General features: G+C 37.5%; 2 protein-coding genes across 7 annotated transcripts in view; one reads left to right on the top strand and one right to left on the bottom strand.

Annotated features, from left to right (window-relative positions):
• LOC138706010 (poly(A)-specific ribonuclease PARN-like) overlaps positions 1–15,867 on the bottom strand; it is a 66,509-nt gene extending 50,642 nt beyond the window's left edge. For all 5 annotated transcript variants that reach the window (XM_069834889.1, XM_069834888.1, XM_069834892.1 and 2 more), the window contains exons 1-6: positions 15,715–15,867; positions 15,333–15,546; positions 6,084–6,226; positions 4,603–4,762; positions 3,476–3,767; positions 1,101–1,341 (exon numbers count right to left, since the gene is read on the bottom strand). In XM_069834889.1, the coding sequence (XP_069690990.1) occupies positions 1,101–1,341; positions 3,476–3,767; positions 4,603–4,762; positions 6,084–6,226; positions 15,333–15,546; positions 15,715–15,733 (1,069 nt within the window). In that variant the 5' untranslated portion in view covers positions 15,734–15,867. The remainder of the gene's footprint in view (positions 1–1,100; positions 1,342–3,475; positions 3,768–4,602; positions 4,763–6,083; positions 6,227–15,332; positions 15,547–15,714) is intronic.
• A 2-nt stretch (positions 15,868–15,869) lies between these two features.
• Positions 15,870–27,263, top strand: part of Nup75 (nuclear pore complex protein Nup75) — a 31,023-nt gene continuing 19,629 nt past the window's right edge. Inside the window, exons 1-4 of one of the 2 annotated variants that reach the window (XM_069834886.1) lie at positions 15,870–16,065; positions 16,236–16,341; positions 20,909–21,101; positions 22,116–22,270. In XM_069834886.1, coding sequence (XP_069690987.1) covers positions 16,039–16,065; positions 16,236–16,341; positions 20,909–21,101; positions 22,116–22,270 — 481 coding nt within the window. In that variant the 5' untranslated portion in view covers positions 15,870–16,038. The remainder of the gene's footprint in view (positions 16,066–16,235; positions 16,342–20,908; positions 21,102–22,115; positions 22,271–27,263) is intronic. The other variant, XM_069834887.1, reaches the window with a different exon arrangement.

The following is a 27,263-nucleotide window of genomic DNA, read 5'->3' as shown; positions in this document are numbered from 1 at the left end:
AAGATGTATATGTTATTTCCATTATACAGTGTGCCATCATCTTACATATGCAACGAATAACCTAATAATTTACCATTTCATAAAAGAAAAATATAGTACAGACTAATCCAGCCATGGCTCGATATAGTGACAACTTCTCATCTGTGACTGTTTCTTCCGTAAATGTTCTGAAACTATGATACACAAAATATATGTTCTGTTCATAATCAGTTCTACCTATGTTAAAATAGAAAATTTGAGAATTTAATCTATTCATTCTAACCAATTTGAAAATTGAGGATTCCTTTCTTTTTCATGGCCAGAAAGTTGATGAGACACAAACATTTTATATAAAAAAAGTTTGAAATCTGTGTGAACAATCCTTTGTAACTGAACACCACAAACTGCCACCCTTGTTCACTACATAACCATATGAAGTTCATCTACAGTTCCAGGAGACTGCATAGGTAGAGCACATGAGTGATATTCCAAAACAATTAGTCTTACTAATAAAAACTCTATATACAGACGTTTAACTGTCTTATACTTATACAATGAGTAGCTCGTTTATAAGTCGTGTGTAAATTCCTTACTAATAATCACTACATACGTCGTGTATAACAGTATAACTGTTACACAGTTACGTCATAGTTTCGTCATTACTTCGTTACAAAAGGTAATATCTGAAGTTCTCTACTGGATCCGGTAGAGCGCTCTAGTGTGGCGTGTTAAATATCGATAGTACAACTGGCTCTAATCGATTATCACACTACATTTTGGTCAAAGAGTACAAGCTACAGCAATATTATTCTAATAATTCTATGATCTTTGGTTTGTTCTTCTGTGGTTACAAGGTAAACATCATCATAAAATGACAGTCGATACGAACAGCTGTTAAAGGGGTGGCCATTTTTTCCCTATATACAACGCTTAAACAAGGGGTTTCGTGTATATAACTACTGCAAAGCAATTCCCATTGTATAGTTACAGCCTGTTTATACGTCCATAGCTTATTCACGGTTTATTAGTAACGTTTTCTATCTCAACTCTGCATAAGTCTCGTATAAAAACTATACACGGTTTATTAGTAAGACTGTTAATGTATTACCAATATTACTTACCTGCTGAATACATTTTGAAAGGGTCCTCTGATAAGGTCTTATATAGATGTGTCAATATACTCGAACTAATTTTATCTTTGAATGGCGACAAACTAGACATATATTTTGTGTCCAATAATTTCGGGAAAACACAATTCACCATTTCTTTGAACTCTGAATAATCTTCGGGCAATGGAAAATAACACTGATGAATCACATGGCATATGTCAAGAAGCATGTTGTGTCCTATAACAAGTTTTCCCTGAAACAAATCAATAAATTTTATTTATGAATAACACTTGAGTTAAAAATTCTATAATATGAGAGGAAAGGGAGGGGGAGGAATAAATACGTGTTAAAAAGAAGAAAATATTTGAAAAAATTACAACTTAAAGGAATTCGTTTCCAAAATAGTTCAGGTTTTAGAAGATTAATACTCTAAAAGAAACCCAAATTAATCAATAAATTTACCAATAAAATGTTACTAACAACCACAGATACATTACAAATACATACATTACATATGCCAATCTATTGACTACTCATATGTCAATGAATACCTAACACTTTTAACTCAGTTCTGCAATTTCTACAAATTTTGAAAACCTTGTAAAGTCTTCAGAATTTTACAACAATATTAGAATCTTGAAAGTTCTTCATTCTGAGTCAGGTTGAACAATCAAACTTCAAATCCATATTCATTTAAAAGAATGGCACCCCCTAAATCACCAAGGACATAGGCTGCACAAAAATAAATAGGCCTAAGGGAAGTTTCATAGTTGAATTCATTCATTTTTTTACTGCTTGCAGGTGGAACTTATCCTGGAATACAATGAAAAGCAGTGTCATATACGAAAATCACTGACTATAAATTGATGATGTTAGGGCAAAAGAGGTTAAGTCATTTTCTTGTGAAATGGAGTTTTGTTCCCCAGGTGAATATACAAGAAAAATTCTACAAGTGGGTAAAAGAATTAAGTCGTAGCTATTTCGGTATGGTCATTATATAAGAGTGTAAAAAGGGTTAAAACCGAAAATTGCAATACTGGTTTGGGTAAAGCAATCTATGTCACTTATTTCCTTTTATATGTTACACTTTTACTGAGGAAAGAAAAGTAAGCAAAACTATCTCTTTTAAACATTGTATTTAAACTGACTTAAATCGTGTGATGTAGTAACATCCTCACTGAATAAGATTTTTGTTCATAATTATATTTTATATTTCTTGTAGAAGAGTTTAAAATGTAAAGGAAATTTGTTTTAAGGGTGTAAGGATTTCAATTGAAAAATAAGAAATTTCAAAGTTTGTCCTGGGAATGTTCACAATATCCAGTTAATATATTCATATATATTCTATACTAGTATAGAATTGAAGCCTTGCCCCGAATAGGGTTCTATTCTATTCTTTTGAGAAATTTAAGAAAAACTGACTGGAGCTAGATCCGTCTTTCACAGCGAACCAACTTCAGCTTTGAAATTTCAACCTAATGTAGTTGCCATAGCTGCTGACAAATGTCTCCATATGATAGAGAAACTATCATAGATTCCTATTTCACTAATAACTCGTTTTCGACGATTGTGGTGCTTAGATCCCTATTCGGGACAAGGCTTCAATTGCAAAAGTAGTGTATATTCAGCATGTAACATTCCAAGGTTACAGATTTGTTCATTGCTGAGAAAAAAAAATTGCTGAATTTCACCAATTTCCAGAACGTAAAAGTACTTAAAGGTGTCCCCCAATTAAGATTTCTCGACATTTTTGTTCTGTATATGTTGACTGTGTATTACAGTAAACGTAGCATGGGAAAACACGCATGTAACTATTCTGGAAGCATTCAAATGTCAACACCACAGTCATTACCTTTTTTTTATACTAACACAGTATATATTGACGTGTAGCCATTTACTCCTCTGCCTACTTTTTGGCAATTGTGATGAATAATAATGTTCTGAGGCTGGGGCACCCATTAGGTTGGATATTGTTAGCCACGTATGATAGGATGACATAAGTATAGAAGTAGACAGGATGAATGAGGATGGTGATAATTATGACGAAATGAAACCACTGAAAGTTACCCAGCATTTGCTCTTAATGAGCTCAGGGAAAACCCCGGAAAACATCTCAACCAGTCACCTTATCTCAACCAGGATTCGATCTCAGGCCTACTAGTTTCGCAATCAGACATGCTGACCACTACTCCAAAGCAGTGGAGCATCACTACTTTTCAACCAGTATATTTCATTACAATTTGAACATATGCTAATTCCCCTTGACAATCTTTTTATAATAATGTCATATTATCAGTTCAATGATACTGAATATTGTCTGTAGTCTAAAAGAATTTTGCATTAATAATAGGTAACAAATTTATATATGCTAAGGGCATAACACCTACTGATTGAGAAATTTTCCGCAGAACTTGTGTAAATCCAATGGCATCCTCAAGATCTTGTAACTCCTTTTCTCTTTTTTCTTGCTCCTTCTTCTTCCTATCCTCTTCATTTCCAACTCGTGTTACAACCAGAACTCGGTTCCTAGTATCTGTCAATCGTGATTCCAATTGGACCTTTTTGTTGTCAAATCGCTGTGCCACTGTTTGAAAAATAAGCTTCCTAACAAATGCATTGCAACGATCTAATTCCAACTCTTCTGGCTCAGAATTAGCCAGAAATTCTTCAATACGGGAGCTGTAAATACAAATGAAAGAAAAAAATTAACAAAGATACTTTGCTTGGTATTTCTGAAAGTCAATAAAGACCTTTCCAGAATCCTGTTTATTTTCATTTCTGAGTTAAGCGCACAAATAAAAGGAATTTCATTACACCAATGAGAGGTTAATAGACGAAGATGAAGCCTAGAAAAGGAATTTTCATACCATTCTATTTTTAGACACTAGAGGACCCAACAGGAATCAGTCACCAGATTCATCACACAGGGATGTAGGAACTATGCTGATACCATTAAGAGCTTGTCTACAACATTAATCACTAGACTGTCATAAGGTTCTTTCATATGAGTATGTCACATAGTTAGTGTGACATAAAACCGCTCACTTATGATCCTCTTCACAGGAATATTTTTGTCCTGAAAATTTCTCACCTTTGGCTGGACTTGAAACAATACTTGGGTCCAGAACCAAGAATGGTATGGTATGGTATGACCAGACCACAGACACCAAACTACTGTTGGATTATTTATGATAAAAAGAGTGTAATATATTATTATTTGGAATGTACCAAAAACCTTACATCCAGTGGTGCATCCTGGATAATGTTTCTATTATGTTTCACATGAATTCATTTTGTTGCACAATTACTGCGAAAAAAAAGGAAACAAGAAGAGATGGAGAAGGAATAAATAAAAAAAAATGAAATTAAAGTAAAAATATACAGAAAAAAAAAGGAGAAGAAGAAATACTTCAATATGTAAATTAATATTAATTTCTTCCCTTTTTATTAGACATCACTGAATTAGCAAAAAATATGTACTCAGGATATGTTGTATATATTAATACAACCTTACCAAATGTCTTCAATTGTAGAAACATGCTCATCTGGAATGGGAATGATTTGAGAGTTTTCATCATTACCAGGAGAACTGTTTACATTACTACGATTTTTCTGTTTTTCTTCCAGATAATCTCTCAGTTTCTGTTCTTCTGGCTGAGTCAAATATGGTATGCCTGAGGAATAAGAAAACGAAAAACTGAGACCCTGTTCATACTTTCAGACATCAACTTTGATAATATTAACTTGAATGGCATAAAATGTTGGTAATAATGCTAACAAGACTTTTCATATGTCATCAAATATATTCTTTGGTGAAATTACCTTTCACTATAACCCTAATTCTGGATTAATTAAATGTGAATGATTTTATATACCAGTTTTTCATTGTATTTTAATTTATAATCATTATTACTGTCAAATGGAATTTATAGGATCTTTAAAAAATTAATCACGTCAAGTTTTTAACACAAAGTTGTCTTTAGCAGATGAATGATTACCATACCTACCAACAGATCTGAGATTTACAAGTAAAACTGGCTCAAAAATAACTGATTTTTAAAGACAAGCAAAATCCTTAGCATTGCTTCTTTTGAAGGTAAGTAAAGTGAGAGAATTTAGTGTCACAGATTTACGACATGTAACAGGAACGTGTTTCTGAACAAGAAAGTACACCCAAAATTACTTGCTGCTTGTCACCTATGCCAAAATTCAACTCTACTGTGCTTATGCAGCTAAAATAACAGTTCTGTTAGAACATTTTCTCCTAAGGAGGATTTGTAGTTCACAAGTTATCACTTTCTTGCAGAAAACATTAAGACAATAATTCCTGTTTGTCACCTCAGCTCTGTGAGTAAAGTATGCACTTTCCATCCAAGTGGTTCACAGTTCAATATATAATGTGAATAATGAAAGAGTTTCATCTTCTGCCCATGAGACTAGGTTATCACGTATTGTCCTGCCTATTGTCTCAGCTGTGGTTCTGTGCCATGCTGACCACACGACCAAAATTGATCAAAACTCAGTAGCACGTCATTTTAACTTCAAAAATTGCAACATTAATATTAATAAAAACGTAACCATACGGAAAATCATTGTAATCCACGAGAAATAATTTATTAATTTAACATTCTGCAGAAGTAAATCACCCACAAGGGGACAAACCGAGCCAGCCAAATAATGTTATTTCTCTTAAGTTTATACCATATTTTGAGCTGAATTTTCTTTGCAAAATTCTACCGATTTTATAAGTGCAACATGAAAATTGAGACGAATTATTTATTTTTCATTGTAATAAAAATGTAATTGTTTTTTTCTCCAATATTATGTGGTTTGATTTCTTCTGCAATACCACATTGAATGACAATAAGCTACATGCTTATACACTTATACTAGAAGCAACCTAAGACATCAGATCTACTCTGTATCAACACTATTCCCTCATATATTTAACATACTAGGATAAAAACTGCACGTATTTAAATATATAAAACTAACCTTCTTTGAACAATTTGTTAAAATCAAATCCTTGAGAGGCAAGGAACTCAATGCTAGAACTCTGACACAAAAATCGTGGATCAGGTGATGATCGGCTCTGTGGTTTGGGAAAGATATAGAAATTGTATGCTCGATGCAAATACCTGAAAATAAAAATAAAAGACATCAGAAATATGTTTTCTTTCTGTTGCCAAATCTTAGGTATTCTTTCAAGTAACCATTTACACAAACTTGTTCAATGCAAAATCAGTTATGTGGAATAATGAAACGGAATTATGAGAACATTAGTGGTCACAAACACTGTGTAAACATTTTACTCACATAGTAGAAAGAACATTAGGTCATTAAGCTTAACTTCAGTTCTAAACCTAGCTAATCCAATCTAATGTAAAAACAAGGAAGAGTATACAACCACATAAACATCAATTATATGATCACAAATATTTTCATATCAATTGTCCATTTCTGATAATAGTACTAGATGCAATTGGTGACTAGCAGCACAATATAAAAAACGATGAATTCTTCATATAACATGTGTATGGGCATAGCTCCCTTTAATAGAAGGCCATGACCAGTTTCACTGGCAACGTTGCATCACAAGTCGCATATATCCCAGCCCAGGAACAATTTTTCCCTTGAAATTATTCAAGTCTGCTTTACAGGGAGCTTCTACCTGAAAGCCAGATTTGCATAATATATTCGTTTCTGTAGGTACGTTAACAGAAAGCCACAATTTAAGTCACACAGAATTGTGTGCACTCAAAGTTGGGTTCTGGCGTCTTGTCAGTCCATTTGAGTTGTGTGGATATAAAGAGAACAATTGTGACCATGTCGTGTACAGTTCCACGGTTAGCTCAGTCAGCAGAGCATTCGTGCGCTAAGCAAAAGGTCCCAGGATCGATACTCGGCCCCGGAACAATTTTCCCCTTGAAATTATTCTGAACAGCAACCATCAATTGGGAACGACCACTACATGGAAGTACAGTTGCTCCATACAATTCAAATGAGAGTTATAATGTGACTTCTATGCAGTAGTTAGATAGTGAAATTGTTAAATTTATTGCCATCAAAGCCTATAAGGCTGAGCAATCTGTTACAGGCTATATGTGATCAAGGGTACTAATTATTATGGAACATCTGCGTCTTGTTTGTGATGTAGTTGATAATCTATTCATGGTTCAAAACTAGACCCTGTAGACTGTTCACAGTGCATTCTAGTCATAAAGATTGATACTATGATGTTACCTTTCCTACAATTTAAATTATTTATTCACTTATTTGATTTATTTTTACTGGCAGAGTTAAGGCCTTAGGCCTTCCCTTCCACTTAACCAGCATAAAAATACATATTATGAATAATAGCAATACAGATGTGTTCAGATATATGCAATTCTAAGAATTAAATAATCAAAATTTAGTGTTAAATAAGATAATTTGGACCAAAGAATGATTAACATGATGAAGGAAAATTGATATATATTAAAAATAAAAATTATATTCTACACAAATAATATTTGAGGATAGAGCATATTCTAAGAGACGAAGTGCACTTTGACAATCGACTTTTGAAAGTAGTCAATATCTGACAGCCCCTTTACACTACGTACACTAGAATACGCTATTTTTATTATTTATACTATCTTACATTGATCAAACATTATACTATTTACAAAATAAGTAGACTAGTATAGCATTATTAAATAAAATCCCTTGCATTACAGTACACAACACGTACATAAAAGTGTAAATAATGTGTGACTAATGTAGTCCTACATTCTTTTTTTTTTTTGCGAAAAATTTATTTTCTCACCATTCGTGAGCTGCCACAAGGAACAAAGAGTACTTAACCATAGAAATTTTTACAAGTTCATGAAAAACCATTAATTGTGTTTTAACAATGAAATTCTTACAAGTACATAGCTGCAAATAATTTTTTTTTTTTTTTTTTGAGATTAGTGGAAATATACCTATTTTTAGAAAGGTAAGTGTTACAAAAAAGTAAAGAATGTTACTGAACTTAGTTTGATTTCGAATATAGGTGATTCTTCAGGAGAGCAATTGATCCTTTCAATGCAGCTAAGGTTACAATCAGAATAATTGATGTGGGTATTCCAAGCCTCTTAAACACATCTTTCATGAAGAGAGTAGCGGTACCTCTTGCTCCAACCAGAAGTCCGATTACTTCAAGCTCTTTTAGCTGGTATTTTTTGAGGTAATAGGGAATGGTAGGATTGTAGATATTCTTTTTTTCATTATCCACTTCTTCTGGCTGTTCCTCATCCGTTTCGAAATGCACAGTGGGATCAATTATGTATCCAGATTTTGTAGATTCCTTGAAAGCTATTATCTATGCGCCGTGTACTGCCTGTGATGGAGAGACCATGTACTTCTTCAAAGGTGTTGTAATCGGCATCTTTAAGGGCAGTGGCTATAATTGATCGTACTTGGTGGTGTCTAGCGTTTCGCAGAGCTTCGCCGTGCGGACAGGATCCCAGGACGTGTGCAAGAGTTTCAGAGTGATTCATATAAAACTCATGATTTTCTTTATTCATACATTTGAACAGGAATACATCGAAATGTTTCATTTACCTTTCAAATTACGCGAGAGTTCTTGGAGTTTCATTCATGTCCTGCAGGAGAGCTTGAGGTGTTTATCACGAGATGGCGCAGTGAAGCTGTTTCGCAATGCGGGAGTTCTTGGTGTTGTATAGGTTGATGTCTGTTCATGAGCTGCTTGAGCCAGGTAAGGTTAAAAGAGTGGAATACTGTCGTTGGTTCCAGGTGACCATGTTCAAAATCCTGGCATACCGTCCATTACATGGTTCACAGACGAGGCATGGTTTCACTTATGCAGCTACGTAAACTCACAGAACACAGGCATTTAGGTTGCACAACATCCATATGGCATTCCTGAAATGCCTATGCACCCATTGCAAGTCGGAATTAGGTGCACATTATCAGCAGAGAGAATAGTGGGTCCAATTTTTTTCACGGAACAGTGAACACCACACAGTACTGACGCATTTTCATGGAATTCGTTGAGCAACTGGAAAATATTGAGCTGTGTCAACAGGACGGTATCACTTGTCATATGTCACATGAATTCATGTCCTGATCCTAAGTTTCTTTGACGACCGCATTATCTCTAGGAACTTATGGCCACCAAGATCACCGGACTTGACCTCACCAGACTTTTTCCTGTGAGGTTATCTGAAGGAAAGAGTCTACGCTATAAACCCTCGGACTTTGAACAAGCTGAAGGAAAACATCACACGTGAAATCAACGGAATTGACAATTTAATGCTCCAGCAGTCAGAAATATGGAACGACGTGTTCAGCTGTGCCTTGAGGCGGACAGAGGGCATTTTCAGCACTTAATGTAAAGGTAAAGAAATGTTCCAGGGATTCTGTACATTTAAGACGCAATACAACATTACTAGCATCCTTCTTGTTAAAATAAATACATAATTAAAATCATGAGTTTTATATGAATCACTCTGTAGTTTAAATAGAGTTTCTAGTGTAAATAATTTAAATTATAAATATTAGTGTAATTGTTAAATCGGTCCATGTTTTGTTCTGCCTAACATGGCCAAAGGGGAGTCATGTGAGCAGCCAGTCAAGTACTTCACATGCATATGCACGCACAAAGTCTACTTCAAAACTCCACAATAAGTTACTTAACCTTGCAGCCTCACAGGACAAAATACAGTCCCTATTAATCACTAAAAATGCCAATTCGACTATTCACACAAGTCCACCTCCCTGTAATTGCAGTCCTCGTTCCTCGTCAGAACTTGTAGTAAAGGCACACAGTGACTCAGCTAAGAATAAGTGCAATTTATTACATTGTGTTTTGCTTTGCAACACATATTCAGTGTGTAAACATATACAAATTTTGAAAACATACATATGGAGAAGAAAATTGTGTAGCAGAACATGGGAAACTTTGGATGTAAATTTCCTGGTCACTCAGTTCCATGTAGAAAAACAATACTAAATTTAGTGAAGAGGTTTAATGAAACAAGTTCTATGAATGATGTGATGTGAATTATATAGGTCCGTGAAGACCTAACTAAAGCCAGGCATAATCTGTTAAAAGAATGCATAACTAAATACAGCTTGAAAAACGTGTGGACACAAGACGGAGACATTATTGTCAAAGTAGGCGAGCACAAACACAGAATTAAATGCCCAGAAGACATGATCTGAACGAGTCGGCTGCGTAAAACTAGTAAGGCAACTAATTTTAATATACTGCAATATTCAATCTATATTAAATTTTACTCTATCAGTAACTTTACCTAATAATTAATTCTTTTTCATTCTTATTTTTATCATTTAGTACTGTAAGTCACTTTAACTTTTACTATATAATAACGTTATTTATTAATTAATTATTTTTCTTCTTCACATTCTTTATCATTTAGTACTGTAATTTTAAGTTATTATTGCTAGAAAATAATTTAAAAACTTGAATTGCATATAAGTTGGTACAATTGAGAACAAAAAGCAGCATGTTCACCCGACAGTCCCTGAGGTCAGTGTACAGAGACCGGTCCCCTCTATTAACACGAACAATAGCAATCCTACCTGCCCACTGCCCTGTACCGCAGACATAATCAAGGCTGCGCTTTCTTTCTCTCCTTTGTCACTTAATGTTGTTCACGTGAATGCTCAAAGTCTGTTGTGTCATTTTGACGAATTTTCTTCTATCTTCTCACCTTTAGACATTCACGTTATTCTTATCTCCGAATCTTGGTTACATCCTAATCTTCCTTCCACTCTCGTAAACCTTCCTGGCTATACGCTTTGCCGTAATGACAGAGAGGGCAAGAGAGGCGGAGGGGTGGCTGGTTATATTAGATCCGATTTGCGACCTAAAATTATTCATCATTCTCCAAGCCAGTACTCTGCCAAACCCGAGTTCATGTTCATTGAAATTTGCACCTTATTTACAAAATGTCTAGTGTGTGTCGTATATAAACCCCCACATATATATGACGTAGATGATTTCGAAACCGCCTTACTAAACGTAACGCCGCAATATGAGAACGTTATCATCATGGGTGACTTCAATTCAAACTTACTTGACTCACATTCTAGTACGACTAAAAGACTTCAATCATTCTTTCAGTGCCTTGATATGGTAATCCTACCCCTAGCTCCCACACATCACACGGAAGGTACAGACACATTACTGGACTTGATAATTACTAACAATGCCGACAAAGTACTGACGCATGGACAGTTGCCTGCACCAGGACTATCAGGGCATGATATCATTTATCTATCGTTTAATCTGCAGTGTCCTAAATCGACTCCTAGAGTAATTACTTACAGGGATATCAAAAGAATAGATGATATTGCACTGAAAGAAGAAGCTGCGCAACTTCCATGGCACATGATCTGGACATTACGAACTGTAGACGAGAAAGTAGACTTATTCAATACGTTAATACTTCAACTTTATGACAAACACGCACCATTAAAGACCAAACGTACCAGAAAGACCCCAGCCCCTTGGATGACGACTGAAATACGTAGCCTGATGTCCGAACGCGACTTAGCTTATAGAAAATACACCCGCAACAAAAACGACGAATATTTTAACTCCTATAAACACGTAAGAAATAGAACGACTCAACTAATAAGAAACGCTAAACTGAAATACTCCTACAAACTTATAGAACCCAACACAACCCCTTCTGAATTATGGAAAAATCTGAAGGTTATTGGACTTGGAAGGGCTAGTGAACAAGCAGACATTCCCATCCCACTTGACCGATTGAACGAACACTTTGTAAAGGACCCGACCTTAAACGACACAACGAAACAAGACACAGTTTTGCCTGACTCAGCTCCCCCAACTCGAGACAAATTCTATTTTACCGACGTCACTCCCATTGACGTAATGAAAGCCATCCGACGCATCAAGACAAAAGCCCAAGGGCCAGACAACATTAGCATATTACTCATACAGAAAATACAAGACATAGCAATACCTACAATTGCACACATATTCAATAGTTCCTGAATCACTTCAACTTTCCCTAAAATATGGAAGCAAGCTTTCGTTCTTCCTCTTCCAAAAGTCAAAGTTTCCACCGACCCGAACGACTATAGACCAATCAGTATCCTGCCAGCCATATCAAAAGCACTGGAAAGAATCGTACACAGACAAATTACTAACTACATGAACGAACACAAACTATTCGACAAGTATCAGTCAGGTTTCAGAGCTGGACACAACACAAGCACTGCTCTACTTAAAGTGACCGAAGACATTCGTGAAGCAATCGACTCTAATAAAGTAACAATACTAACACTTCTTGACCTTAGCAAAGCTTTCAACTCTGTAAATTTCGACCTGCTCACCCATAAATTGAGAAATCTGCATTTGTCAGAGACTGCTGTGAGTTGGTTCGAATCCTACTTACGGGAAAGACAACAATGTGTTGTATCCGGGAATCGAAGCTCTTCCTGGCTTAACATAACATCAGGTATACCACAGGGTTCGGTACTCGGACCATTGCTGTTCACAATATATGTCAGTGATATTACATCTCATGTAAGGCATTGTAACTATCACTTGTATGCTGACGACCTTCAATGCTACATCTCTTCCCGCTTAGATCGAATAAATGACGCTATAGATAAATTGAACGAAGACATTGACTCGATTGTGACATGGACAAAGAAATTCCATCTTAATATCAATCCTGGAAAGACACAAGCAATCATATTAGGACACAAACGGCAAACCGACGCTGTAAAGCACCTCGACATTTCCCCCGTTAAAGTAAGTACAGTGCATATCCCTTTCAGTTCTTCGGTAAAAAATCTTGGCATTCACATGGATAATAATCTCAACTGGGACATGCAAATCACAGAAACCTGCAGAAAAGTATATTCTATTATTCATGTGCTAAAAAGGATAAATGTTCATCTTCCCTCTTGCTTAAAAAAGTCCCTTGTGCAGACCCTTGTATTTCCCTATTTTGACTATGCTGACATTTTACTGACTGACCTTTCCAGCGACAACAAAATGAAACTTCAACGTGCTCATAATTTGTGTGTAAGTTTTGTAAGCAATGTTCGTAAATATGATCATATTACCCCATCCCTGGAAGCAATAGGTTGGCTTAAACTAGATAAGAAAAGAAATTTACATTCACTTCTCTTTCTCTTCGAAATTTTGAACTCTTCTATTCCTTCGTACCTGTCGTCTCGCTTCACTTACCTTTCTTCCCACCACAATCTGAACACACGCTCTCGCCATGAAACAATACTAACAATACCATCCCATCGCACCTCTTCATACTCATCCTCTTTCACAATAGCCCTGCCAAGACTCTGGAACTCGCTACCTGCTAGCATCAGGGACTGTCGAAATAAAATTCAATTCAAATGCAAACTTACTAGGCACTTGGTCAGTAATTGAGACTCGTTCAGACATGGTTTCTTGTAAATAGTTCTTTTAATCGACCACAAAATATCTCAATATCCGGTAATTTCATCACTATAGAATTATGTTATTGTAGGTTTAATTTGTAATTTAGTAAATACAAAAATATTCTTTGTTCTTAACTTCTATGATAAAATGTCTAGCTTTCATTAATCAGGTATTCTTGTCGTACTTTAATTTTTATTGTAATTGTAATTGTAAATTTAATATTAATTGTAATCTTATTGTTCATGTTATAGTTGTAATCCCCTGGTAGAGGGGCAGAGAAGGCCTGACGGCCTTATCTCTACCAGGTTAAATAAATAAATCTAATCTAATCTAATCTAATCTAATAGGTCTATCATACAAGTGGACAACAGTTCCAGCAATTACTGTGAGGAGGATGAGTATCGAATGTTATTAGTGTAACATTATATGTAAGTTTTAATCTGGTGAAGCGTGTAAGTTTGTGGATGGAAGCAGCAGCAGTAGCGGATGGGGCGAGGGGACCTACTGTTGGTTAGCCAACAGAAATACTGGTAACATTCACTAGGATTCACTGTATAATTAAATTTCAAAGGCATGACAGCAGTAAAAACTACAGTATAAACCAACTTAAACATTAAAGATAAAATTTGTTAGGCTTAGCTATAACTACAGTCTGTGCAGTAAGAGAAAGTGTCCAATGTTTAAGTCATGGGGAAAAATTTCAGAACACGGTTACCACCAGTTATCCCACCCTGAGACACTACGAGATATAGGAAGAAGGGGTAGGTTGGGTGGGGGGAAAAAATTACCTGCTTGACCATAATTTCCTTCTCTCTTTCCTTTACCTTTCCCTTTCCTCTCTCGCTCTTCTTTCACTATCTCCTGCCCTGTCTGCCTCCTATGGTCGGCTTGCTGTACTTCATATTTCTTGTGTTATTTGTTGACATTTTTTTCACGTTGTTTATTATTCGTTGATCTTCTTTCTTCAATTCTCAGCAGTCTATCGGGAGAACACGTGTTGTTGGTGGAAGAATTTCGGAAGTCCTATATAACTTATGTTGCAAATGAGAGAAGATGTAGGCCTAATTGTTCAATCATGTATCATGAATTACTAAGTGGGGAAGAAAGGTAACCGTATTCTAAAATTTATCCCTGCTAACAAAAGGGCCGCAAACTACGTCTGTTTTCAAGACAACCTGAAAGAATGCAGTGCGGATAATGTTTCTAAGAATAGGAAGCTGATGGACTTTCCATTTTGTGTTGTTGACCTAGAAGCAGACTACAATAACAGAGGATAGGATGAAAACTAACAGATTTTAATAATCAGTTGCCTGTCTTCTCTAAATTCCAACTGGGAAAGGTAGCAATCTATAGAATGATAATCCTAATGGGTCATAGACCATTCTATTCTAAACGAGAATTGGTAAATTTTCTTAACGAACAATCTTTGTAAAATGTGTAAAGAGATCCACAAAATAGGAAATTGGTCTATCTTCGATATTTCGCCCAAGACACACGGGACTGATGTCTAATTTGCGTTTCGCTATGGGTTACCGGTAATTGAAGGGACATATAAGTGACGTGAGGCTGTGGTATATGACAAGGTTAGTGGGTTACTTGAGGGGATAGCTAAGTGATGTGACGTGTTGTGAAAAGGTTTCAGTGATATAAGTACGTTTTCTCTGTGTGTGTATAGTGTGGGAAGATGGGCCTACCGAAGTTTCACAGCGTGTTTTACTTATTACACTCAGTAGGCTTAGGACGGTCTCTCCGACGATATTGATATTTGGATAATGCAATCAACCACTTACTTGTCATTTTCTTCATCGTAACTGAAGGCACATAAGCCAAATTGCACCAATAAAAAGTCCATTCCACCAGAACGAAGTTTGGAATAATATTGAGCTGGTGTATCAAACGCATTTACATCTTGACCTGTATGCAAGCCGGTGAACTCGCCGTCTATGGCAAGAAATTGGGCTGCAGGAATCACGCTGTCCAATTCTGCGACCACTTCACGAAAATCTATAACCAAGTAACTTAAATAGTAAAACATAGCAAACGTCTTTACATAAGATAGAAACATAAACACCTTTTCTTGGTAAGAAAATAAATGATACTCAACAACCCAGAGGTGTTAATACCTATATATAAAAAAATATATATAACTGCATACATTTACAATTAACTTACTTATTCTCGTCACTTCCATTTTGCGCCAAACATTAACTTATTTCTCCATTAACGACCCCTATCCTATATTCTTAATTGTGAAGAACTAAATAAACCGAAGTGTAAACATCAAAATGCGCATTTTACGTAATCAAAGATCGTAGTAAGAAAACACTTTCAACATCAAGTTAGAATCATGAAGGCATAGCAGATGGCAGATGGCAAGGGCAGTTCGTATTTTAAATTTAGTGTGTTATCTTTCTCTTTACAAACTGTGTCCTTATGGCGTTGTGTGATGTTTCGAAAGCGCGGCATAAGTGATTGTTGCGGGATGAATAAAGTCAAATGAAAATGGAAGAAGAAAACATTTATGTGAGTAGATACAGATTTTTAGGCATACCGATTTTTTAATTCTGTCTATCATTATATGTAATTTATAATTTTATAAATTATGACCTTTATCAAAAATTATGTTTGTGAAATCATAGAGGTTATGATCAGTTAACCAGTGTCTAATAGGGCCTATAAAATTTGTTTTGCAGGCGATACCTGATGAAGTGTGTCAACGTGCTGGTTTAAGAGTTACGTGGATTCCTGGAAATAGATTAGGAGCACATGCTTATCAGCATGTAACAGCTCACACACAAGGTAGCCTAGGCTATGTTTGAGACTTCGGTCAATTATCCATCAGCCACTGAACGAATATTGCACGCTTTTATCACTGCCAATGTGGCGCTATAAACCAATTTTCAATACTTTTTATCACAACCACAACATATTTAAATTCTTATTGATATATATATATATATTTACAAATGGCTTTTAAGGAACCCAAAGGTTCATTGCCGCCTTCACATAAGCCCGCCATCGGTCCCTATCCTGTGCAAGATTAATCCAGTCTCTATCATCATACCCCACCTCCCTCAAATCCATTTTAATATTATCCTCCCATCTACGTCTCGGCCTCCCCAAAGGTCTTTTTCCCTCCGGTCTCCCAACTAACACTCTATATGCATTTCTGGATTTGCCCATACGTGCTACATGTCCTGCCCAACTCAAACGTCTGGATTTAATGTTCCTAATTATGTCAGGTGAAGAATACAATGCGTGCAGTTCTGCGTTGTGTAACTTTCTCCATTCTCCTGTAACTTCATCCCGCTTAGCCCCAAATATTTTCCTAAGCACCTTATTCTCAAACACCCTTAACCTATGTTCCTCTCTCAGAGTGACAGTCCAAGTTTCACAACCATACAGAACAACCGGTAATATAACTCTTTTATAAATTCTAACTTTCAGATTTTTTGACAGCAGACTAGACGATAAAAGCTTCTCAACCGAATAATAACACGCATTTCTCATATTTTTTCTGCGTTTAATTTCCTCCCGAGTGTCATTTATATTTGTTACTGTTGCTCCAAGATATTTGAATTTTTCCACCCCTTCGAAGGATAAATCTCCAATTTTTATATTTCCATTTCGTACAATATTCTGGTCACGAGACATAATCATATACTTTGTCTTTTCGGGATTTACTTCCAAACCGATCGCTTTACTTGTTTCAAGTAAAATTTCCATGTTTTCCCTAATTGTTTGTGGGTTTTCTCCTAACATATTCACGTCATCCGCATAGACAAGAAGCTGATGTAACCCGTTCAATTCCAAACCCTGCCTGTTATCCTGAACTTTCCCAATGGCATATTCTAAAGCGAAGTTAAAAAGTAAAGGTGATAGTGCATCTCCCTGCTTTAGCCCGCAGTGAATTGGAAAAGCATCAGATAGAAACTGACCTATACGGACTCTGCTGTATGTTTCACTGAGACACATTTTAATTAATCGAACTAGTTTCTTGGGAATACCAAATTCAATAAGAATATCATATAATACTTCCCTCTTAACCGAGTCATACGCCTTTTTGAAATCTATGAATAACTGATGTACTGTACCGTTATACTCCCATTTTTTCTCCATTATCTGTCGAATACAAAAAATCTGATCAATAGTCGATCTATTACGCCTAAAACCGCACTGATGATCTCCAATAATTTCATCTACGTATGGAGTTTCTCAAAAGAATATTGGACAAAATTTTGTACGCCGTCAACAAAAGTGATATTCCTCGAAAGTTACTACAGTTAGTCTTGTCCCCCTTCTTAAAAATAGGTACAATTATGGACTCCTTCCATTGTTCTGGTACAATTTCCTTTACCCAAATAGCAAGTACAAGTTTATAAATTTCGCTATGTAATGCACTTCCACACTCTTGTATTAATTCTGCTGGAATTTGATCGATACCTGGAGACGTACTTTTTCAGATTTTCTATCGCAATTTCGACTTCTGAAAGCGTGGGTTCGGGTGTAAATGGCTCAGCAGTTTGTATTTCAATTTCGTCCCGATCATTTCTATTTGGCCTAAGTACATTTAGTAGTTGCGCAAAATAGTTTTTCCACTGTTTAGGATTGATGGAGGGTCTGCAAGCAAGTCACCATTCTCATCCTTGATCACATTTACCCTTGGCTGATATCCGTTCTTAAATTCCTTTATACCCTTATATAAATCTCGAATGTTTTTATTCTTACTATTTGTTTCTACCTCGTTCAGTTTTTCCTTCAAGTAACCTCTCTTTTTATTCCTAAGTGTACGACTTGCTTCCCGTCTTGCAATAATTATCTCTCTTCTCCTCAACTGGATCCTGTAAGAATTTCAATTTTGCCTGTTTCCTTCTTTCTACTACGATGCAACAATCTTCATCAAACCACGGTTTCTCTTTCTTTGTTTCATAATAACCTATGTTCTGCTCAGCTGCAATTTTGATACTATCTCGGATATTTTCCCACACACTATTAACATCTAATTCTTTCTCAACTTCGTCGGAACTGTCTAAAGTGGCAAACCTATTCGAAATTTCCACCTGATAATTTTGCTTAGTTTCCTCGTCCTTTAATTTCAAAATATTGAATTTGGTAATATTAACTTGTTGCTCTACTCGCTTGGCTACTGATAGTCTTTCTCTTAATTCTCCAATTACCAAATAATGATCAGAATTACAGTCTGCACCCCTGAAAGTTCGAATGTCTACTATACTAGTATGTCTCCGTTTATCTATCAAAATGTGATCTATTTGGTTGTGTGTCAATCCATCTGGAGAAGTCCAAGTATATTTATGTATATCCTTATGGGGGAATGTTGTACTTTTGACATTTAAATTTTTTGATATGTGGCAAGGTTGACTAATCTAACTCCATTGTCACTACTAGTTATGTGTAGGCTCTCTTTTCCAATAGTTGGTCTAAAAATATCCTCCTGTCCTACTTTAGCGTTGAAATCCCCCAATAAAATTTTCATGTGATATCTAGGTAACTGATCAAAAGTATGTTCCAATTCCTTATAAGCTATCCTTTATATGGTCATCTTTCTCTTCTGTAGGTGCGTGAGCATTTATAACTATGATGTCGCACCATCTACCCTTAAGTACTAAATATGATAACCTGTCACTGATAAATTCGACCTTTTTTACTGCTGATTTTATTCTTTTATGAACAAAAAATCCTGTTCCTAATTGGTGATTATTGTTTCCTTCCCCATAATACAACAAGTAATCTCCTATTTGTGATATGCCATTTCCATCTAACCTAACCTCTTGTACTCCCACGAAGTCTATTCTATATCTAGCTAGTTCTTTTGCTACTAATGTTACCCCTCCTGTTCTGTAAAGACTAGTTACATTCCAAGTGCCAAATCTCAAAACCTTATTCCTTTGCTGTGGTCGTGCCAGAGAATCAGTCCTATTCCGAGGCTTATTGTAGGGATTCGTAACAAGCTGTTTTTTACGGTGATGGGTTGTTAGCCCTTCGCCCAACCCCCAAGCTGGAGGACTACCCCTTATCGTCTGTCCATGACTGCTTATTCAATATATTCACAGCTACCCTCCATATCTGGAGGCCGTCTCCTCTATCCGCAACCTGAGGACGCGCCATGCCATGGTGATAGGGACCCACAATACATGGGATATATATATATATATATAAAACTCTTCACAGACACACATCATGCATAACGTGGCCTGCCGAAGTGGTGTGCAACTTGAAAATGGGTCACAGTCTTGCCATCTATTCTCAGTATGCGGAACCCGAATCACGCAAGTGAAGTGGGTAGGCATCACACACACACACACACACATTATATAGCCTATCACGAGACAGACTGAACGTACTAAATGTAATTAATTAAAGTAGCCATATTTTCTTCATGGAATTATGATCCACTTCCACTAGATGGCTACCGACTTCAGCAGCAGGGCCGGCAATACATGCAAACGAAATTATACTAAATCTGAGGAATGTTACTACAGGTGTATAGTATTATGTGACAGGTTATGTTAGATTAGGTATGTATTATGTGACAGGTTAGGTTAAGTCTGATTAGATGTGTAGTATGAGAGAGGTTAGGTTAGGTTTGATTAGGTGTGTAGTATTATTACTATATTCGCGACACTGAAATCCATTGTTACATTAACGAAATATGGCTGTATTCATCATTCACGCACGACGATTTTTGTATATTAGTAAGGTACGTATTTAGGGCGAGATCAGTGGGCTTACAGCTCTCCCAGTGATCACATCAATTTCCAATAATCAATACTGTAAATCCAAGGCATTTTCAAAGTATTTTATCAAGTTCCTATAGTGGCTGAGACATAAGTAATATTCACCTTATAAACGCTTCTTAACATTTGATAATGGAAAACGTGTGCTGCACATAATCTTAAATTCGTATTACAACTGCTTCTTAACCCAATAAAATAACTGTAGGTCCTATTGATATTTGACCAGTTTTGTTATTATTATTATTTTATTATTATTATTATTATTATTATTATTATTATTATTATTATTATTATTATTATTACTGGTACTGTTATATTTTGTAATTGAACCTCAAAATCTGTGCTTCAGTGGCTGGTCATGATAATATCTTTGAAAAATATTGGAGTGCAAGAGGTCAAATGACTTTATTGTCAAGCGCCTGGCATTAGAAAACAACAACATATTTTGTAATTGCAGTAACTTTTTAGGTGCTAGTTCAGTGGTGGTGATGTAGGGTCATTAGTAATTGTGCATGATGGTGTACCCAAATTTATCATTCAACAAAATGGATAGGCCTATCGAATTTATATGCAAATAGGATGCACTGTAAGTATTTCTTTCTGTTTTCCAGACAGGGCTAGTGAGTACGCACCTTGTGAAGCAAAAGTACATCAGTTAAGATTTGATGTGATGCTGTTTGATCCCATCACTAGGAAACTCATTAACGAGTCCAATGGAACTTTTCTAGCAGGTCAAAAATTGGCTGAAAAAGCTGGTGGAAATGATATTAGACCTGATCTTCTTAAACTCAGTCGTCAATACAGGTAACTTTCTTTAAAAGCATACATTCGAACTTAGTGATGCTGAAAACATGTAGGGTGATTATATCATTAGTTAAACACTTAAAAAAATGTTTCAAACGTACATTTTAATATAATTTGAATAGAAATGGATTCGGAACACCTCAAAATCTGTGCTTTAGTGGCTGGTCATGATAATATCTTTGAAAAATATTGGAGTGCAAGAGGTCAAATGACTTTATTGTCAAACGCCTGGCATTAGAAAACAACAACATATAATTTGAATGGTTATTTCAAAGTAAAATTTTAAAAAGCATCTGAAAGAGTAAATTTTACTTTACCAAAAGCATGGTATACAGTCTTAAGTGAGGCCTAATAAAAATACATTTAAAAACGTTTCATGTTAATTAAATAAGAAAGTCATTTCACCAGTAGCTGAAAAACCTGTACTTGAAACTGAACACATGATGTAATATTAGTTAAACACTCTTATTACTCATGTATAACAGAAGAAAAATTCTAATTTACATTAGTTACTTAGTTATAAAAATAATAGAAATGTGACATTACACTTGTATGACTGTGGTGTATCTTCTGTGCTTCTTCAATTTAGCAATTTATTTTCACAAGTTACGTCACCTTAAGGTCCTCTTTATAACCTCTCTTCTCTACAGAAATGTTGTTAAAAGAGACTGGTAGGCCTACCTAGTTTTCAAGATCTCAGAGCTGAGCACAACATCGATGTTATCATTATCTCTAAATATCGTAAAACTTTCCTCAAAAGTTTTTAAAGCCATTACTTGTTATCTCGTCATTAGAACCTTCTGCTGTTTACCCTGCTGACGTCATTGAAGAGACAGTTTGTATACACACTGTATTTAGAAGGTATATATAGTCTAAATGGTTCTATGCAATAAAGACAAGACCAACAAGTGTAAGACATAGGTCACATAATGAAACATCTTTTCATTTTTATGTTACTGTATATAAAATACACAATGATGTTAATAATAGGCATCATTTTTTTTCCTTTTTAAGGTCTATTGTACGAGCTTGCTTAGAGAATTTACAGACAGAAGCCTCAAAGAATGATAGTTCTCGGAAAGAAGTTTGTTTGAAATTGGTGGCAATTTTCTACAATGTTGAATTTCTGTGGCATCTATGTGAAATTCTGTACGTAGATGTTGTACCAGGTATGAATAGAAATAAGATCAAATATGACTAGATATATAGGTCCAGTCAAGAAAGAACTGTTGGTATACTGGGTTAGTCATTGGCATCTTCTTTGTACAAAGTTATGCAATTCTGCACACACTCAGTCAATTCTGTAACCACAGGATTCATAATCAGTTAGTTCTTAATTGCAAAATGAATATTGTCTAACACACTAATAATGATAAAATTATCAGTTCGAGTTTTTCATCATGTATGTTGTTTTAATATGTATTCTGATGTGGAGACCAAAATAATATGCAATTCTGCACACTCACAGTCAATTCTGTAAACACAGGATTCATAATCAGTTAGTTCTTAATTGCAAAATGAATATTGTCTAACACACTAATAATGATAAAATTATCGGTTCGAGTCTTTCATCATGTATGTTGTTTTAATATGTATTTTGATGTGGAGACCAAAATAATATGCAATTCTGCACACTCACAGTCAATTCTGTAAACACAGGATTCATAATCAGTTAGTTCTTAATTGCAAAATGAATATTGTCTAACACACTAATAATGATAAAATTATCGGTTCGAGTCTTTCATCATGTATGTTGTTTTAATATGTATTTTGATGTGGAGACCAAATATGCAATTCTGCACACTCACAGTCAATTCTGTAAACACAGGATTCATAATCAGTTAGTTCTTAATTGCAAAATAAATATTGTCTAACACACTAATAATGATAAAATTATTGGTTCGAGTCTTTCATCATGTATGTTGTTTTAATATGTATTTTGATATGGAGACCAAATAATATTATGAAGTATTTTAAAAGACAAAGTATTTACGCAGAGATCGTAGAATATGGAATACAGTATTTAAAAGAACAAATCACTTGCTTATAATTCCATTGGATCAATGCTTAGTGGCTTGTTAAGTATGATATTGTAACTTTTTATACAAATCAATAATGTAATTTTATTCTCAAAACGACAATAATCACTTTCTATAATTGAATGTAACATTCCCGTCAACAATGGGATTTCCGCTCCACACAGCAACACACTATTCGTTACTGCACTCCACAGACGACAATGACAATTTACTTAGATTATTGAGAACAACAATGTACTGCTAATGTACTGCTCATCCCGGGCAGTCCCTTGGTAGGCCGCTAGTCGGTCCAACGTTTGGGGCCCTCCGGCTGCTCCCTCCTTATGGTGGTGTCACCCCATCCTGGGCTTGGCTGGGCAGCGATACTCGTACTGCGTGGGCGCTATCTTGCTCTTCCACTTGGCCCTCCAAAGAGAGCTCGCTGGCCACAGGTTGGTCTTTGGCGTCCATCAGGAACACTTCATCCCGACCAAAACGGAATATACGGCGCCGGACGTCCACCGTCGCATCGAGTAACCACATGGCGTCGAGTCCCAGGACGATGTCCTCGGTGATGTTGGCGACGAACACCCACATCTCCAGATTCCTCTTCCCTAAGGTCAGATCCAGGAAGACCTCTCTCTGGATGGGCAAGCTCTCGCCTGAAGCAGTCCGTAGCTCGTATTGGCGCAGCAGGGTCCTCCCAGGTAGGCCACGCACGACGTCTGGTCTGGCGATAGTGAGCATCGCCCTGGTGTCCACCAGTACTCTGCATGGACGGCCTTTTATCCGTCCTTCAGCAATCAGCCCATCGTCGCATCTTCTGTTGACCGGTTTCAGGACGATCGGAGGGGACGGTGATGACGGCGCCGACATGCTCCTCCTAGCATTGGCCCCCTCTCTCTCCTGGCTGGAGCCAGGTCGATCGCAATTCCTCCACAAGTGCCCAGGTTCACCGCAGGACCAGCAGGTGGTCACCCGTCGTCCCTGTTGCTCAGGTGACTGTTGGCTCCTCTCGGTGTCAGCCACCTTTCTCTCCTGCCAGTGGCCAGATCGGTCGCAGTCCCTCCTTAGGTGTCCCGGTCTGCCGCAGGACCAGCAGGTGGGCACCCGTCGCTCTGGTGACTGTTGGCTTCCCTCGACGTCAGCCGCCTCTCTCTCCCGTCGGTCGCTAGTTCGGTCGCAGTCCCTCCTCAAGTGTCTCGGTCTGCTGCAGGACCAGCAGGTGGGCGCCCGTCGTCTCCACCACTCTGTTGACTGTTGGCGCTCCTCGACGTTGGCCACCTCTCTCTCCTGCCTGTGGCCAGATTGGTCGCAGTCCCTTCTCAAGTGTCCCGGTCTGCCACAGGACCAGCAGGTGGGTGCTCCTCGTCTCCGCCACTCAGGTGGCTTCGGTTGGCGTCCCCCAGCATCGCCGCCATGACGCTCCTGATCCAGTGCGGTGTTGAGACTCCCGCTGCCGACTTGGCCGCCTCCATCCTGAGGGCTGCCGCCAGAGCTGCGTTGATGGTACGATGCTCTGCCAAGAGTAGCTGTTGTCTGATTTCGGGGTCTCGAACTCTGCTGCCGAAGGTGTAGGCCACCTCTCCAGCGATGAAGTCAGTAGGTAGGCCCCTGAGGGCCTTACGGGCCAGTTGTTCCACTGCCATTGCAAATTCTTGTAGGGACTCGCCTGACTGTTGGACCCTCGTTTTTAGTTGGGTCCTAATGCTGCCGCAAGTTGATGGTCACCATAACATCCCTCCAACACCACCATTATCTCAGCGGCTGTCCCATCTTTGGGAATGCTGTGAAGAATCTCTGACGCCTGTCCTTGAAGCGTGGTCAGCAGCTGAGTAGTCTTCTCCACTGGCATCCACCCATTATGTGCCGTGGTAGCCTCGAACTTGCGACGGAAAATCGCCCAAGACGTCGTACCGTCGAACTTCGGCGTCTTGACGTTGCAGTGTCTGGCTGAAGGCGAGGGTTCCACAGGGCCACTATGTGAGGTCCTCAATTCTGTCGCCGATTGTTGCACGGCCCGTTGAACTTCCTCGGCGATTATCCGTTTCTGTTCTCTGGCCTGGCGATCCATTAACGCGAGTATGTGCTTGTTTTCTTCAGCATGTTGGTCCATCAGCACACTCGTTTCCTCTTGACGACGTTCGAGAGCGCGAATTTTGCCGTCGAGCTGGTCTACATCCTGTCTTAGTTCGACCACTGTCTCGTTTATAGTTGCAAAATTCTCATTTAGTTTGTCAAAATCGGCTTTAAGTTCGTCTCTCACGATGGTAACTATTCCATCTACTTGGGCCTAAACGCTACCGATTTGCATAGCAACGACACTTTTAATCTCCGTTTTCACTTCACTTATGTCACTGATGTCGTTTTTCATGTCTGCCTTTACTTCACTTATGTCGTTCTTCACCTCACTGATGTGCTTGTTCATGTCGTCTTTCATTTCTGCTTTTACTTCACGTATCTCGTTTTTCATTTCTGGTTTCATTTCCGCGATGGCTTGCAGGATCTGCTGTAGGTTCTCCATTGTGTCAACAATATCCCGCTTCTGACACCACTTTGTAACTTTTTATACAAATCAATAATGTAATTTTATTCTCAAAACAACAATAATCACTTTCTATAATTGAATGTAACACTCCCGTCAACAATGGGATTTCCGCTCCACACAGCAACACAGTATTCGTTACTGCACTCCACAGACGACAATGACAATTTACTTAGATTTTTGAGAACAACAATGTACTGCTAATCTTAACTAATGTTCACAAAGCACTATTTACAAAACTGAACTGTCAGTTCTCAGTTCACAGTTCGTTTGCCTTGGCTAGTTCTCCTAGCTCCGTCACTCGAGTTCACAGTATCTCGAACCCCAGACCTTCAGAGACAGTCCACTGAACTTCGAACTCAGGTCCCCCAACTGCGGTCCACTGCACTCGAACTGAGGACTTCGGACGCTCACACAGCTGTGGACACACTCAAGTCGAACTCCGGTCTCAAAGCTGGCTTCACTGCTACACAAGACTGGCTGGCTTGCTGTCCAACGATTACAACAACAACTGCTCAAGTTCACTCGCGTGTCGTATTTATAACTAAACCATAGTTTCCGGAAAATACGATCTCGCGAACAATCGACCGATGCCTAGAAGATGACGCCTATCCAGACCTCTCTGGATTTCTCCCCTCTCTGCCGCGGTCGCTCTCTCTCCTCTCCTCTCTACGCCACAGCACATGCCCCAGGAGGCAGATGCGCGCGCAACTTCCGCGCCGAACTACGGCCGACCTTGTTTTCTTCTGCCAGTCGTGAGATCGAATCTCACGTGGCTGTCACAATATGCTGGAAAGGTATCATAAATGCATTGTAGAATGAGACGAGTAGTTCCAGCATATATAATATTATGAAATGGTTGTACTTTGACCACTAACACCTTAAATACGAATACTTGTAATATGTTGTTGTTGTTGTTGTTTAGTCAACTCTCTGAAGACAGGTCTGAATCTCTCATGTGATACCAAGAAGGCACCACTTATGAGGCAACTAGGCCAGGAGATAATGGGGTAGGATGGCCAGTTCCTTTCCTCCTTTATAATATGTTATTGAAATGTAATCAGTATAGCTCCACCTACCATAGATGCTTCCTTTATTAGAATGTTAAAAAAATGCAGACTTGACTATTTTCACAAAAGAAGATGCAAATGACTCTCCCTCGAAATATACAAGTTTCACACCTAATCTTGTGTTGAAATCTTCTAAAGATAGGTACATGCTATTAATACAGAGTTGAATAAAACTGAATAAGAAGGGCCAAATGAATCACTCTGTATATTTCCATGTAAATGTTCGAAAATATATATAGTTTTTTTCCTGTGTACTTATGGCAACTCGCTTCCGAGACATGGGCCATGACAGAATTTGATATTGAATGCTTAAACATATTTGAGAGGAAAGTGGTATGAAGAATTTTCAGACCCGTTAACAATGGATATACATGGAGGATGAGGAGTAACAGGAAGTTATAGAGCCTACACAAATCTTCCGACATTATACATTCAATTAGGGTCTCCAGACTAAGATGGGCAGGACATGTCAAGAGAATAGAAGAGAATGAGATACCGAAGAGAGTTATAGGATACAAAGTTGAAGGGA

This window comes from Periplaneta americana, chromosome 9 (genome assembly GCF_040183065.1).
Source record: "Periplaneta americana isolate PAMFEO1 chromosome 9, P.americana_PAMFEO1_priV1, whole genome shotgun sequence".
Classification (NCBI taxonomy): Eukaryota; Metazoa; Arthropoda; class Insecta; order Blattodea; family Blattidae; genus Periplaneta; species Periplaneta americana.
The sequence above is the reverse complement of the archived record's forward strand: the minus strand, read 5'-3'. Positions and strand labels throughout refer to the sequence as shown.